General features: G+C 41.1%; 2 protein-coding genes across 2 annotated transcripts in view; both read right to left on the reverse strand.

Annotated features, from left to right (window-relative positions):
• Window positions 1–969, reverse strand: part of CPA3 (carboxypeptidase A3) — a 32,345-nt gene extending 31,376 nt beyond the window's left edge. The window contains exons 1-2 of the mRNA XM_005675465.3: window positions 888–969; window positions 715–790 (exon numbers count right to left, since the gene is read on the reverse strand). Coding sequence (XP_005675522.2) covers window positions 715–790; window positions 888–955 — 144 coding nt within the window. The 5' untranslated portion in view covers window positions 956–969. The remainder of the gene's footprint in view (window positions 1–714; window positions 791–887) is intronic.
• CPB1 (carboxypeptidase B1) overlaps window positions 9,855–13,992 on the reverse strand; it is a 39,452-nt gene continuing 35,314 nt past the window's right edge. The window contains exons 10-11 of the mRNA XM_018049125.1: window positions 11,940–12,024; window positions 9,855–10,240 (exon numbers count right to left, since the gene is read on the reverse strand). Coding sequence (XP_017904614.1) covers window positions 10,053–10,240; window positions 11,940–12,024 — 273 coding nt within the window. The 3' untranslated portion in view covers window positions 9,855–10,052. The remainder of the gene's footprint in view (window positions 10,241–11,939; window positions 12,025–13,992) is intronic.

Here is a 13,992-nt window from a genome sequence, read left to right on the forward strand (position 1 = left end):
TGGGACACAGATATTGAAAGTCTAATGAATTTGAAATGATGTGTTTGAGCAAACTCTGGGAGACAGTGAAGGACAGGAAAACCTAGTGTGCTGCAGTCCATGGAGTTACAAAGAGTTGGACATGACTTAGTGACTGAATAACAACAAGGTGGCTGGAACAGTGTGTCTTGTACAGAGGAGCAGTTGAACAAATGATAAAATGATTACTTTAGTCCATTGGATTTTAAAAGACAAAGCTAACTTTAAAAGTTTTCTTTCAAAATGGACCTGCTCTTAGAAAGGGACACTTCTTGGTGTTATCAAACAGTGCATTGATGTTATCAGTTAAGCAGTACCTTGATGTAATCATAATTATGATTATGCCACAGAAATTAGACCACTGGTATAGATCTGGATGGTAATGAGGAGAATGGAGTAGGCAGGCACTGTCAAGGTTGAAGAAGAGGCCATGATAAGGTCAGGAATGTCTCCCTATTTCACAATTCCACCTAGAAAATGCTGTTGTTTGCAAAGTTTTTGGCTGGGAAAAAGAAGTGGTAATTTGGAGAAAAATAAACAGAAACAATGAAAGGATTAGCAGTGAGTTGAGTTATCCAATTATCACCATTTCCCCCAATCTTTGTCTTTGGTAGCTCTGTGGCTGTTAAAAATAAAAGGCAAAAGAAGCAGCTTTTAGGAAATAGAAAAGATAAGATAGCACTTTACGTGCTTTACCTGGCTGGTTTTGGCTAAGTCCTTGATGATGTTTGCTTGTTTTTCATCCTGGAGCTTCACACGGAGTACCTTGTCCCTGTAAGAACACAAAAGGTGAAACTTGTGAACTGGAAAGGAGCATTTCCTCATTGTCTTCCCAAACACAGTCTGGAACACAGGGCTGTGAGATTTACCCGTCAAAGCGGACAGGAGCAATTGCAAGGGTGGTGGCAATCAAACCCACAGGCAGGAGGAACCTCATGGTTCTTCTTTGCCTGTCCAAAGACACTCTGCTGGTTTTATGTCTCAACTCTTATCTGGAGGAACAGCTAGTTTCCTCTTTGGGTTCTGGTGGATAGAATGTGCCCCCACCCCTTCGCCCCACCATTTTCTGGTTGGGGAGGGGAGTAGGGTGGCATGTTAACACTGATTGCCCTCTTTGTGAGAGGTGAATTCCATGCTACTCACAGACCTTTTACAATTAAGAATTCCCAATGTACAGATGGAATGGGAGGCAAATTTCCTTGTTTAGCAAATAACTTGTCTGGTGTCTCAGATGGTAAAGAGCCCGCATACAGCGCAGGAGATCTGGTGTTGATCCCTGGGTTGGAAAGATCCCCTGGAGAAGAGAATGGCTACCCACTCCAGTATGATTGCCTAGAGAATTCCTTGGACAAAGGAGCCAGGCGGGCTATAGTCCATGGGGTCGCACAGAGTCTGGCACAACTGAGTGACTAACACTTTCACTTTTGCCCAAGGGAGCAGAGTTAGTAAGTTCACAGAGTTGACCTTTGAATCCAATTCTTTGCTCTAAAATACTACTCTATCGTGCGCTTGATGTAAATGATGGAAGAAATTGGTTTAAATTTGCTCTTGGAACCTTGGAGGAATTAGGGTATCTGGCCACAGAACCTTGATGGCAAAAACTATGCTTTTGAAGCCTCATTGTAAGTTGTTAAATTAAGAATGTTTATATTACAAATTATTTTGAATATACTAAAAATATTAGAAGTAATCTGGAAAACGTTGTTATGGTCACTGTCTAAATTTTATACTTTTACCATCATTATATAAATGATGATTATATAAATGATGGCAAAAGTATAATGAAGTGAACCTGACTGTAACTGCTAAATTACTCTTGGTAAAGAAGTAAACATTACAGAAATTGATGAATTACTTCCCTGCTCCTTTCCCCTTTTTTATCCCTTCATCCTCAGAGAGAACCCCTATTCATAAAGCAACTTGAGGACATGTAAAGGGCAAGATAACACGGTTGCTCAAATGTTTGTTCATTGGCTATTCTGGTTAGGGTCTAAATGCTATACATGCCCAATTAGTGCTTTTTGAAAGTTGAATTTATGAAAGTCATTTATAAGTCATTTTTAAAGTGTCTGGCAGGGGATCTTTGATCTTGAACACAACTCAATTAATTATGGATTGGAGAAGGCAGCAGCTTTATCCAGAATTATAGGTAAGGTAATAAAGTGAATGAATTTGTCTGATCAGATAGCTCATTAGAATTTCCTTTTAAAACTCCCTCTTCATATTGACAGATGTATAGACAATCATAAATGAAACTTCTCAAGTTTTATATTTTTATTATAAAAATAATTCTGTTGGGGAGGTACTCCTGTTATATGTACAGCAGCGACAGCTTCATTCCTCTCCATCTGAGAGATGTACAGTATGACTTGTCCCTCAGGAGGGTCCCCTTGCCATGACCCTGCAGGTAAAGAAGAAGAGCAGATTATAAATGCCTTCATGTTGTTGATACTGGAGAAGTGTATCATCAGCACTAGAAAATTCCAGAGCAGATTCTTGCTCCATTGATTCTAAGGGTGTGTTTGGCAAGAGAACAGAGGAAAAGGAAGAACTAGCTGCTTTACTTTGAGCATGCTGCCTTCCAGACCTTAGTTTCCTGGGCATGCAAATGGGACCTCATCAAGTGGTTATGAGGGTTAAATGAGGTGAATATATATGTAAGGGATTTGGTAGATGGTAGGGACAAAAAACATGCCTGTGTCCTCCAAGTGCATGCCTGCTAAGTCACTTCAGTCATGTCTGATCTTTGTGATCACATGGACTGTAGCCCGCCAGGCTCTCTGTCCATGGGATTCTCCAGGCAAGAATGCTGGAGTGGGTTGCCATGCCCTCCTCCAGCGGATTTTCTTGACCCAGAGATCAAACTTACACCTCTCACATCGCATCAGCAGGTGGATTCTTTACCACTAGTGCCACTTGGGAAGCCCATCCTCTAAGTATTAATACAATCATCAGTTCTATAAACAGACACACTGGCCATTATCAGGCTGCAGGACTGATGAGTATCAGCATATATCAGGTGGGAGGTTAAAGTGGTGGCCATGTCCAATAAGGCAAAAATATCTCTGTATTTGTTTTAATGTGTATTGCTTCAAGTAAAAAATATTTATGTTATAGCTTTGCTTTTTGGAATTTTATTTGGATTCTAAAAGTAATAAATACACATGGAAAAATAATTTATCAAAATACAGAGAAGTTGAAAGAAGAAAATAGAAGTCATTCTTAATTCTAGCATTCTGATATATTTTCTATGTTAAAGCCTTTTTCTGTTTGGTTTGTTTCAAAACTATAGAGAAAAGGCTTCTATGTCTGTTTTTTCAGGTCAACTAGGAAGGACACTCTTATTTGGGGATCTAAGTGAAGGCTGAGCGCCGAAGAATTGATGCTTTTGAACTGTGGTGTTGGAGAAGACTCTTGGGAGTCCCTTGGACCGCAAGGAGATCCAACCAGTCCATTCTGAAGGAGATCAACTCTGGGATTTCTTTGGAAGGAATGATGCTAAAGCTGAAGCTCCAGTACTTTGGCCACCTCATGCGAAATGTTGACTCATTGGAAAAGACTGTGATGCTGGGAGGGATTGGGGGCAGGAGGAGAAGGGGACAGCCGAGGATGAGATGGCTGGATGGCATCACGGACTCGATGGACGTGAGTCTGAGTGAACTCCGGGAGATGGTGATGGACAGGGAGGCCTGGTGTGCTGTGATTCATGGGGTCGCAAAGAGTTGGACACAACTGAGCGACTGAACTGAACTGAACTGAAGTAACGGTTGGAAGGATCCTGGTTTTTCTTAAGACTTTGGTGATAAACAGTCTTTGACTTCTTAACCTCTGTTGCATATTGACAATTCCTTGTTTATGGAGTAGGACATAGGTATGTGATGCTTTAAGACCTCCCATTCCTTCCCAATCTATGGATTTCAAGAATATTTTGGAGCTCTATATCAAAACCAGTTTCATTTCTTGGCAGGCATAGTTCAGTACAACCTTATATTGCTACATCGAGATTTATGAGAGGTCTTGGCATATTTATGGAGTAGGATGAGTAGTTGTTGGACACTGTATCATTTTAGAATTAACTGTGTAAGGTGGTGTGGTGTTTCGCAGGTTAAATTAACCTCTTTAAAAAGGTATCTAAAATTGAATGCTTCACACAACAGTAATTTTCCATCTTTCTGGGTCTTTGCACTCCTAGGATTTTTGTGTGTCTAGACACAGTTAAAAATATAACATTATTTTTTAAAGTATGCTTTTCTTTATATTTTTCAAACATTATCACCATAAAGGAAATGTCCTAGAAAATGGAAGTGAACATTCTCATGTGATTTACTAGAATTCTTCAAATAATTTTGTCTGTAAATCAAATATAGTAAACTGATGGAATACCTTTAAATATCTCATAAAGGAAATGTCAGAAAGAATGAATTGCTACCTTTACTTATGGATATTGTATGTTTAACATGGAACTGAGAGTGCCCTGTAGAGTGCTGCAGAGAAATATATCTTTACTAGTTGCACGAAAGGTGGTGTTTCTGGATAGATACCTGGATGTGTGATTCAGGCAGTGTCAGATCGGGCTAGAGGGGGGTGACTACCTGCTCAAATGAGATGACCTAAGAGGCTCATCACAGCCCCATATAGCCACCAAATAACCTTATTAATTGTCACGGTTCCTCCTGTCTTCCTTCTACACCTGAAATTCTCTCTTTGATCAATTCATATAGGTTATCTGACAAAGAAGATGAATACACGATATGTGATTCTAGCAGAACTCCCATTCTCCAGGCTGGAAAACCAGTCCTGCTAGTCTTGTGGCAACACCATCGGAGATAGGAAAGAGCCAGGGAGCTGTTCCTATGCTGTTGGTTAATTGTTGCTTTGGAGAGGTAAGAGTTGGGAACTGAAGGAAGAGCTTGGAGCCTGTCTTAGGTCCCGAGGGTGGGAGTAAGTCACAGGAAGGATAATGAGAGATGCCTTCACAGTCAGGGGCTCCTGTGTAGGCAAAGCTGGGCAGCATCGGTCTGCCAAAGCAGTAGCCTGTGGTCAGCCAGGCAGGAGGGTATACAGCACCATTGCACTGGGAAGGCTTAATGCAGAAATTTCTCTTTCTCTTTTTCTCTCAATCTTTACTATTCTTTACAAGGCTCAGGCAAGTGACATTGCTAAGCTGCCAGCTGTTAACTTTTAGTTGCAAGAGACAGAGCCAAAATGTCTCAAGTGCAGGAAGTCTCAGATACATGGATTTTATTTTCTTTCCTATGCTTTATTCTTCTTAAAAATTACTTGAAATTTTAGAAAAAAGTCCATTTAGATTCCTTATTTCCACTTTAAAGCACTGAACTTAGGGCCACAGCATCCCTTAGAGGTTGATGCTACCTGCTAAAGATAGTGTGAGGGAGTGTCCTGTAGAGCTGTCTATGAATTGAATGATACACCTCCATCAAGGTAACTTCACTCCAGTAATTGTGGTTGAGTTATCCTTGCAGTTCACATGGATAGAATTTAAATAGAATGGGGGAAAGATAATTTTGCTAAATTACATCTATTTTTAAAGTTAGCATCAGCACTGCTTAAAACTTTGTGGGAACTTCTATTTTTGCACTTAAGGGTCTCCCTTTTCTATGCCCACTTAAATGGTTTATTTTTTTTAAAAATAAATGATATATTGATATTACTAAATTATTTTGAAGATGATTGCCTCACAAATTATAGCAGCTGCACTGCTACCATCTAGTGGACAATTAATGCAATTAATCATTCTTTGGCTTGACAACTGAACAAGCGACCAGTGGATTTTGTTTTTGAAAAGAACACTGTCACAGCTACCTTAATGTATTATGCTAGCTATGGAATCCTGTTTTCCTTGACTCCACATGGAAAACAATGAGGTCATGTTTTGCTTTATGATTTTAAAGTAAGCAATGCCCCCCCAAATTAAAATCTAATTACATATTATTATATTTTAAAATTTGAAATTTGCACAGTATGCTTGCTCCTTGGACCAAAACCTATGACAAACCTAGACAGAGTATTAAAAAGTAGAGACATCACTTTGCTGACAAAAGTCCATATAGTCCCAGTCATGGTTTTTCCAGTAGTCATATATGGATGTGAGAATTAGACTGTAAAGAAGGCTGAGTGATGAAGGATTGATACTTTTGAATTGTGGTGCTGGAGAAAACTCTTGAGAGTCCGTTGGGCAGCAAGGAGTTCAAACCAGTCAATCCTAAAAGAAATCAGCCCTGAATATTCATTGGAAGGATTGATGCTGAAGCTCCAATATTTTGGTCACCTGATGAGAAAAGCTGATTCACTGGAAAAGACTTTGCTGCTAGGAAAGATTGAGGGCAAGAGAAGGGGGCAGCAGAGGATGAGATGGTTGAATAGCATCACTGACTCAATGGACATGAGTTTGGGCAAACTCTGAGAGATAGTGAAGGACAGGGAAGCCTGGTGTGCTGCAGTCCATGGGGTTGCAAATAGTTAGACATGACTGAGTGACTGAACAATGACAACAATACTCTCCATTATTAGCATGTTCAGTTTTAATTCTGGAAAATTTCAAGTCATATTTGATGTACAAGTCAAAGAGTTATTTTTGCCTCTTTTATTTTAGGCCCAATTGGTTCAGTCAGGGTCCCTGGCACCTTTTTATTTCACTTCCAATTTACTTTCCACACTGTAGCCTGACTGTTTTTTTTTTTTTTTTCTTTAAAACCCAAAACTCTGATCATGTCATTTACAATTTAACATCTTCAATGGCTTCCCATTGTTCTCTTAAAATTTTTATTTATATTTTTAATTTTTGGCCATGCTCTGTGGCATGTGGGTTCTTAGCGCTCCAACCAGGGGTTGAACCCACGTACCTGCATTGGAAGCATGAATTCAACCACTGGACCACCAGGATAGTCACTTATTGCTCTGTTTTAATTGAATGAAAGATTCTTTAAATTCTATACTGTTTTACAGGTTTCAGAAGTTTCACACACATGGTTTCATATCATCCCATAATAACCCCCTTTTCCTCCTACACTTATATTACCCCTCCCGCTCCCCTCTCCCCGCTGCTGCTGCCTGCTGCCGTGTCGCTTCAGTCGTGTCCGACTCTGTGCGACCTCATAGACGGCAGCCCACTAGGCTTCCCTGTCCCTGGGATTCTCCAGGCAAGAACACTGGAGTGGATTGCCATTTCCTTCTCCAATGCATGAAAGTGAAAAGGGAAAGTGAAGTCGCTCAGTTGTGTCTGACTCTAGTGACCCCATGGACTGCAGCCTACCAGGCTCCTCTGTCCATGGGATTTTCCAGCAAGAGTACTGGAGTGGGGTGCCATTGCCTTCTCTGCCTCTCCCCATTAGTAACCACTAGTGTGTTCTCTGTTGTGAGAACAAACTCACCTTCTTTTTTGTTTTATTCATTAGTTTGTTGTATTTTTTCATTTATTTTTTATATAAGTGATATTGTACAGTATTTGTCTTTCTCTGTCTGACTTATTTCACTTAGCATAATGCCCTCCATATCTACCATGTGGTGCAAATAGCAACATTTCATTAATGTTTATGAATGAGCTCTATTCTGTTGTGTATATGAACCACATCTTTATTTTTCTGTCTGTTGACGGACACTTAGGTTGCTACAGTATATTGGCAACTGTAAATAGTATTGCTGTGAACACGGAGGTGGCATGTATCATTTCACATTAGTGTTTATATTTGGATATGTACCCACGGATGGAATTGCTGGGTCATATGGTAGTTCAATTTTTAGTTTTTTGAGAAACGTCCATACTGTTTTCCACAGTGGCTGCGCCAGTGTACATTCCCACCAGCAGTGGAGGAGTGTTCCCTATTCTCCATATTCTTGCCAACATTTGTTTTTTGTGTTCTTTTTGATGTTAGCCATTCTAATATGTGTGAGGTAATATCTCATTGTTTTCATTTGCATTTCCCTGATGATTAGCGATGTTGAGCATCTTTTAATGTTTCTCTTGGCTGTCTGCATTTCCTCTTTGGAGAAATGCCTGTTTCATTCTTCTGCCCATTTTTAACCCATTTGTTTATTTTTTTGTTGTTGAGTTTTACATATATTTGGTATTAGCCCCTCATCAGTCAAATGATGTGCAAATATCTTCCCCCATTCATTGGGTTGTCTTTTTTTTTGTTGATGGTTTTCTTTGCTGTGCGAAAGCTTTTAAGCTTAGTTAGGTCCCATTTGTTCCTTTTTCCTTTACTTATTTATCTATGGCAAAGGAGGCAAGAATATACAATGCAGAAAAGACAGTCTTTTCAATAAATGGTGCTGGGAGAACTGGACAGCTACTTGTAAAAGAATGAAATTCGAGCGTTCTCTAAAAACATATACAAAACTAAACTCAAGATGAATTAAAGACCCAAGTGTAAGACTGGATGCTGTAAAACTCCTAGAGGAAATCATAGACGCACTCTTTGACCAAATTGCAGCAGTATTTTTTGGATCCATCTTCTAAGGATCCAAAATGCTTTTCTTTGTTCTTAGACCAGTGTCCTAAACCCTTAACCTGACCTCTGAACCTGCCTGATATGATCCCCAACTCCCTCCTCAGCCCTTACACCTGCCCCATCTTCCCTCAGTTCTCTGAGTTCCGCCTTTTCTGGCTTTCTTCTTATAGCTTCTGCATAGTTAATAGCGCCTGGAAGTGGTATTCCGTTCATCCAGATAATTGTTCTTCAGTTTTCAGCGCTTCCTGAGATTTCTCTTCTACTTCAGATCAGTGATATAAATTAAATCACTAGCTATTACATAATAGTTCAGTTCAGTTGCTCAGTTGTCTCTGACTCTTTGCGACCCCGTGAACCACAGCACTCCAGGCCTCCCTGTCCATCACCAATTCCTGGAGTCCACGCAAACCCATGTCCATTGAGTCGGTGATGTCATCCAACCATCTCATCCTCTGTCATCCCCTTCTCTTCCTGCCCTCAATCTTTCCCAGCATCAGAGTCTTTTCAAAAGATTCAGCTCTTTGCGTCAGGTGGCCAAAGTATTGGAGTTTCAGCTTCAACATCTGTCCTTGCAGTGAACACCCAAGACTGATCTCCTTTAGGATGGACTGGTTGAATCTCCTTGCAGTCCAAAGGACTCTTAAGAGTCTTCTCCAACACCACAGTTCAAAAGCATCAATTCTTCAGCATTCACCTTTCTTTATAGTCCAACTCTCACATCCATACATGACCACTGGAAAAACCATAGCCTTAACTAGATGGAACTTTGTTGGCAAAGTAATGTCTCTGCTTTTTAATATGCTCTCTAGATTGGTCATAACTTTCCTTTCAAGGAGCAGGCGTCTTTTAATTTCATGGCTGCAGTCACCATCTGCAGTGATTTTGGAGCCCAGAAAAATAAAGTGTGACACTGTTTCCACTGTTTCCCCATCTATTTGCCATGAAGTGCCATGATCTTAGTTTACATAATAAGTTAAATCATTATTTGTTTCATGTCTGTCATCTCAGATGGCCTGTACAACCATTGAGGGCAGACATGTGTTCTTTCTTTTTCGTTGCTTGGTCCTCGGTTGCTTAGCAAAGTACTGGCATGTAGTAAACAGCTCAGAAAATAACTTCAATGAGCTGACGTGAAAGCTAAACTGTGATGGGACCATCTCATCTATACCATATCTTACAGTCCTAAATTTCTCCTACTTCTTCCTCATCAGCCTGCCACTATAGCCTGGACATCTCTGCAATCTGCCGTGATTGTCAGTACCCCAGCGAATTCGACTCCTTGTAGGCTGACCTACATCATTGGTTGTGCACAGCTTGCTTAGTCCTTTGTTCATATCTTTTCCCCTCAAAGAAGCAGACAGTCTGTCAGGGTTTTCAGTTATCCTGATTCACTTTTATTATGATCAATATTAAAGATCCAAGTAGCTTAACAGACCCAGAAGCTTAAAAGAAAGATGAGGATCTGGAAAAAAAAAAAAAAAAATCCAGGCCCATAAAAGTAGGAATTCAGGATAGAAGAGAAAGAGAACAAATATTCAGAAATCAAGCTCTTAGCAATCTAGCTCAGTACAGATGTTCCAGGACATAGCTGGTAACATATTTGATGGCCAGCATTGTCTCCTCACAGGTTGGCTGGATCTGGGATTCAGGGAGGACAAAGCCATATCTGCCTTTATCCCGGAGTTCAAATGTGAAGGAATATTGGATTCCTTGGTCATAAGCCCAGTCATCAGAACCCCCAGCAGCTGGATCTGAAATGAGCAAATCAAAGGGGAGAAAACAATTTAAATCTAGGAAGGAGATTTAAAATCATGCCAGCTTTCTTTTATAGTTACAAATGTTTCATTGCCCAAAATAGGACAGGTAGGGAAATTTTCTAGTCACCAAGATCACAAAAGCTATGGGGGCTGTTTTAAAGATTAGTCCAATCTTATCTCTTGGGAAGATTACCTCTTAGCTCTACATGGTAATAGTGATGCGTTTAATACTTCAGGATGTAATCAGTTATATATATATATATATACTCAGCGTGCTTCTATGCTGTGGTAAACTCTCACATAGTTTGTGATTTGTCTGCAACATATGTATAGTTCCTGGGAAAATAATATGTATCTCCTAGAAAAATAAGGGAAACTGCATGATGACTGGTGAGAGGGGAGGACTCTGAGCCTCGCTGAAACTGTACTGAACGATGGAACTGGAGCAGCTCAAGGGCAGAGCTGGGTCTTCATTTTCGTTTCTTTGGTATCTAGCATATGGCTTGGCATGGATTGGACATTCACTCAATTACTCATTCAGTGACAGTTATGGTGTCATTCATTTATTCAGTCACTTGTTCATTCATTCATTCAGTCCACAGTTGTAGAGTTTTCATTGAGCAGCAGGCCATGTGCTCAACTTTGGAAATACTAGGACAAAGGAAAGACATGGCCCCTGCCCTCCAAGGGCTTATGGTATAACGGAAAAAGAAATCTCATTGAACTGGCCTGAATAAAACTTCTATGAAGTTCACAGTGTATGAATAGATGAGTTATTTCTAATAGAACTCCCTTAAGGAAATAGTATACCCCATCTGACACAGAGAAGTTTAATCAAGGACAAGAATACAGAAAACTGTATTCTACATGAAGCTTAAAAAAAAAACACCACCGCTCATGATTGGAGCGTCTCCAACTACACTGAAGGCCATGGATGGTGAGGCTGGCCATTTTCTCCCTTATATTTCTGGTCCCTTAAGGCCTGGGGCAGAAAAAAATCATGCAAAGGCAAATATATGTAGAAATTGGAAATGGAACCTGCAGTATGTTCCTTCTCAGTGAAATCAAACTGTAGCACCCAAGGCCCTGGGGTCCAGCCTATAACTAACTCTTTTGCCATTTGCTTGCACCCCATGAAAACAGCTTAAGCCTGAAGTAGCCTGAAACTTCAGTCTGTTTAGCCAAGAAAACCTTCCCTCTATTGCTTTTCCCCACCAATTGTCCTTCCAGATAAAGCTTCTGTGTCATCGTCCTGGGAAACCGTTCCTGATACTGTGGGGTGGGTTGGCTAGCCTTTGGGTGTGCTCTGTTCTCGTACATCCTTCTGTCTCAGCACTATGCACCTGTATGGCCATGAACTCTTCCTGCTTCCCTGCTGTGTGCTCTTGGAAGATGGCTCTGGTCTCCCTCCTTCCCTTTTCCTTCACTCTTGCCCTCTCTCTCTCCTGCCTTCCTTTCTCCACCGGCACCTCTTGAGGACTTGGCATGGGGGCAGATGCTCAGTAGATGTTTACAGAGAGCAGATGAGTTGAAAGGGATATTCCCTGCCCCCTTTTGTCTTCTAAACAGAAAACTGATTACATGTGTTATAAAACATTCACTCTCAGGCAAAAGTCACATGCTTTAAATGATGGAAAGGAAAGACTCTGGGGGCCATCTGTTGCCTTTGCATGGCTCTGAAGCTGAGACTTACAGATCGTTGAAGCTCCTGGGCCATAGGTGTACGCGGTGCCATGCAGTGTGGCCAGTTCTTTCACGGCACCTTTAGCTAGGGTGTTCTGCAAAAGAGCCAGTGGTATATGAGTGAAGAAATAAAGTGCACGCTGACAATCAGACCCCTGTCCCTTATTTCTAAGACGTCGAAGACATGTAAGTCATAATTCGGGTTAGTGTCTTAATCTTATTCAGTGCCCAACCTCATTTTGCAGTAAATTTAGTCACACAATCCAAGTGATTCTGGTAGAAGGTCTACCCTAACACCCTCCCCAAGCACCCAGGCTGAGCTTCCCTTGTCTCATACACAGAGTGCGTCATATTGTGTCCGTACCATTAGCTGCCCTCTAAGTTCTCAGTGACTTTTCCTGTTATTTATCTCAGTGATCCCAGGGCCTAGTGCAGGCTGGTTACTCAGTGGCTGTGTGTACATGCTAAGTCACTTCAGTCGTATCTGACCCTGTGGACTGTAGCGCAATAGGCTCCTCTGTTCATGGGATTCTCCAGGCAAGAATACTAGAGTCAGCTGCTGTGCCCTCCTCCAAGGGATCTTCCTGACCCAGACATGGAACCATTGTCTCTTATGTCTCCTGCATTGGCAGGCAGGTTCTTTACCACTAGTGCCACCTGGGAAGCCCACTTCGTGGTTACTCAATAACTATATTTTTGAAACTCTGAGGATGATGAGCACTCTTCCTACCACATTATTTGAGAATTAGGTACTTACATTTATTTTAAATCGTTGTTGGAGTAAAATTTGGGTGTTAGTTGCTCAGTCATGTCCGACTCTTTGCGACCCCATGGAGTATAGCCTGCCCAGGCTCCCCTGTTCATGGGATTCTCCAGGCAAGAATACTGGAGTGGGTTGCCATTTCCTTCTCCAGGGGATCTTCCCGACCCAGGGATTAAACCCGGGTCTCCCGCCTTGTAGGCAGACGCTTTAACCTCTGAGCCACCAGAGTGGACAATTCCAAGGAGGAGTGTAGTTCCAGCGTTGGAGATTTTTTTAGAGTGAAAAATTAGAGCACACTTATTTTATTTCAAAATGCAGAACATTTCAGTCCCAGATTTAGGAAAAGTAGTAAGTACTATGGAGAAGGTGATGGCACCCCACTCCAATACTCTTGCCTGGAAAATCCCATGGACGGAGGAACCTGGTGGGCTACAGTCCGTGGGGTCGTGAAGAGTCAGACATGACTGAGTGACTTCACTTTCACTTTTCTCTTTAATGCATTGGAGAAGGAAATGGCAACCCACCCCAGTATTCTTGCCTGGAGAATCCCAGGGATGGGGGAGCCTGGTGGGCTGCCGTCTATGAGGTTGCACAGAGTTGGAAACGACTGAAGCGACTTAGCAGCAGCAGCAGTAAGTACTAATTTATTTATTTCTTAAAAGCAGCATCATCTTAAGTTGCCCTCTTGGCCCCTACACTCAGTTCCTCAGGGAGAAGGGTTCTGCCTGCAGCTCCTTCCTATGCTTTAAAGTCTCCAGTGTGCACTGAATCACTTGAAAAGCAAGGCTTGACTTAGCTGTCTGGAGAATACAGATTGGTGAATCTGATTGTTTACTGCAGGAGAATTAGACATAATTCATTCTGGCTATGAAACTAGCTGTATTTCATACTTTGGCAACATAATTGTCTTGTACATATGCCTGAAAAACTGTGAGGTTTTTGATGACATCAGAATAATTCCATTTTTAAAAAGTAGGAACTTCCCTTACTCCTTGCTCTAATATTAAAACCAGTTTAGTAAAGTCTTAAGTTAAATTGATGAGGGCATGACTGTAAGACTTTAAGAATTTCAGCTCCCAAAGCATGCATGCTTCACCAACCAAGTGGTAAATTTGAAAATTTACGAGGAATTATAAATCATGATCTCAAGCCTGATTTTCTGGTCTGATCCACTGAAATGATGCAATCAGTTTCTTGGAACTAACATATTATTCTTAGAGTTTTGAGACAGAAACTTGAACTCGAATTTCAGGGTTTCACTTCCCCATTTTCCAAACTGGTAAAATAATATATGCTTTCT

The sequence above is a fragment of the Capra hircus genome, chromosome 1 (assembly GCF_001704415.2).
Source record: "Capra hircus breed San Clemente chromosome 1, ASM170441v1, whole genome shotgun sequence".
Classification (NCBI taxonomy): domain Eukaryota; kingdom Metazoa; phylum Chordata; class Mammalia; order Artiodactyla; family Bovidae; genus Capra; species Capra hircus.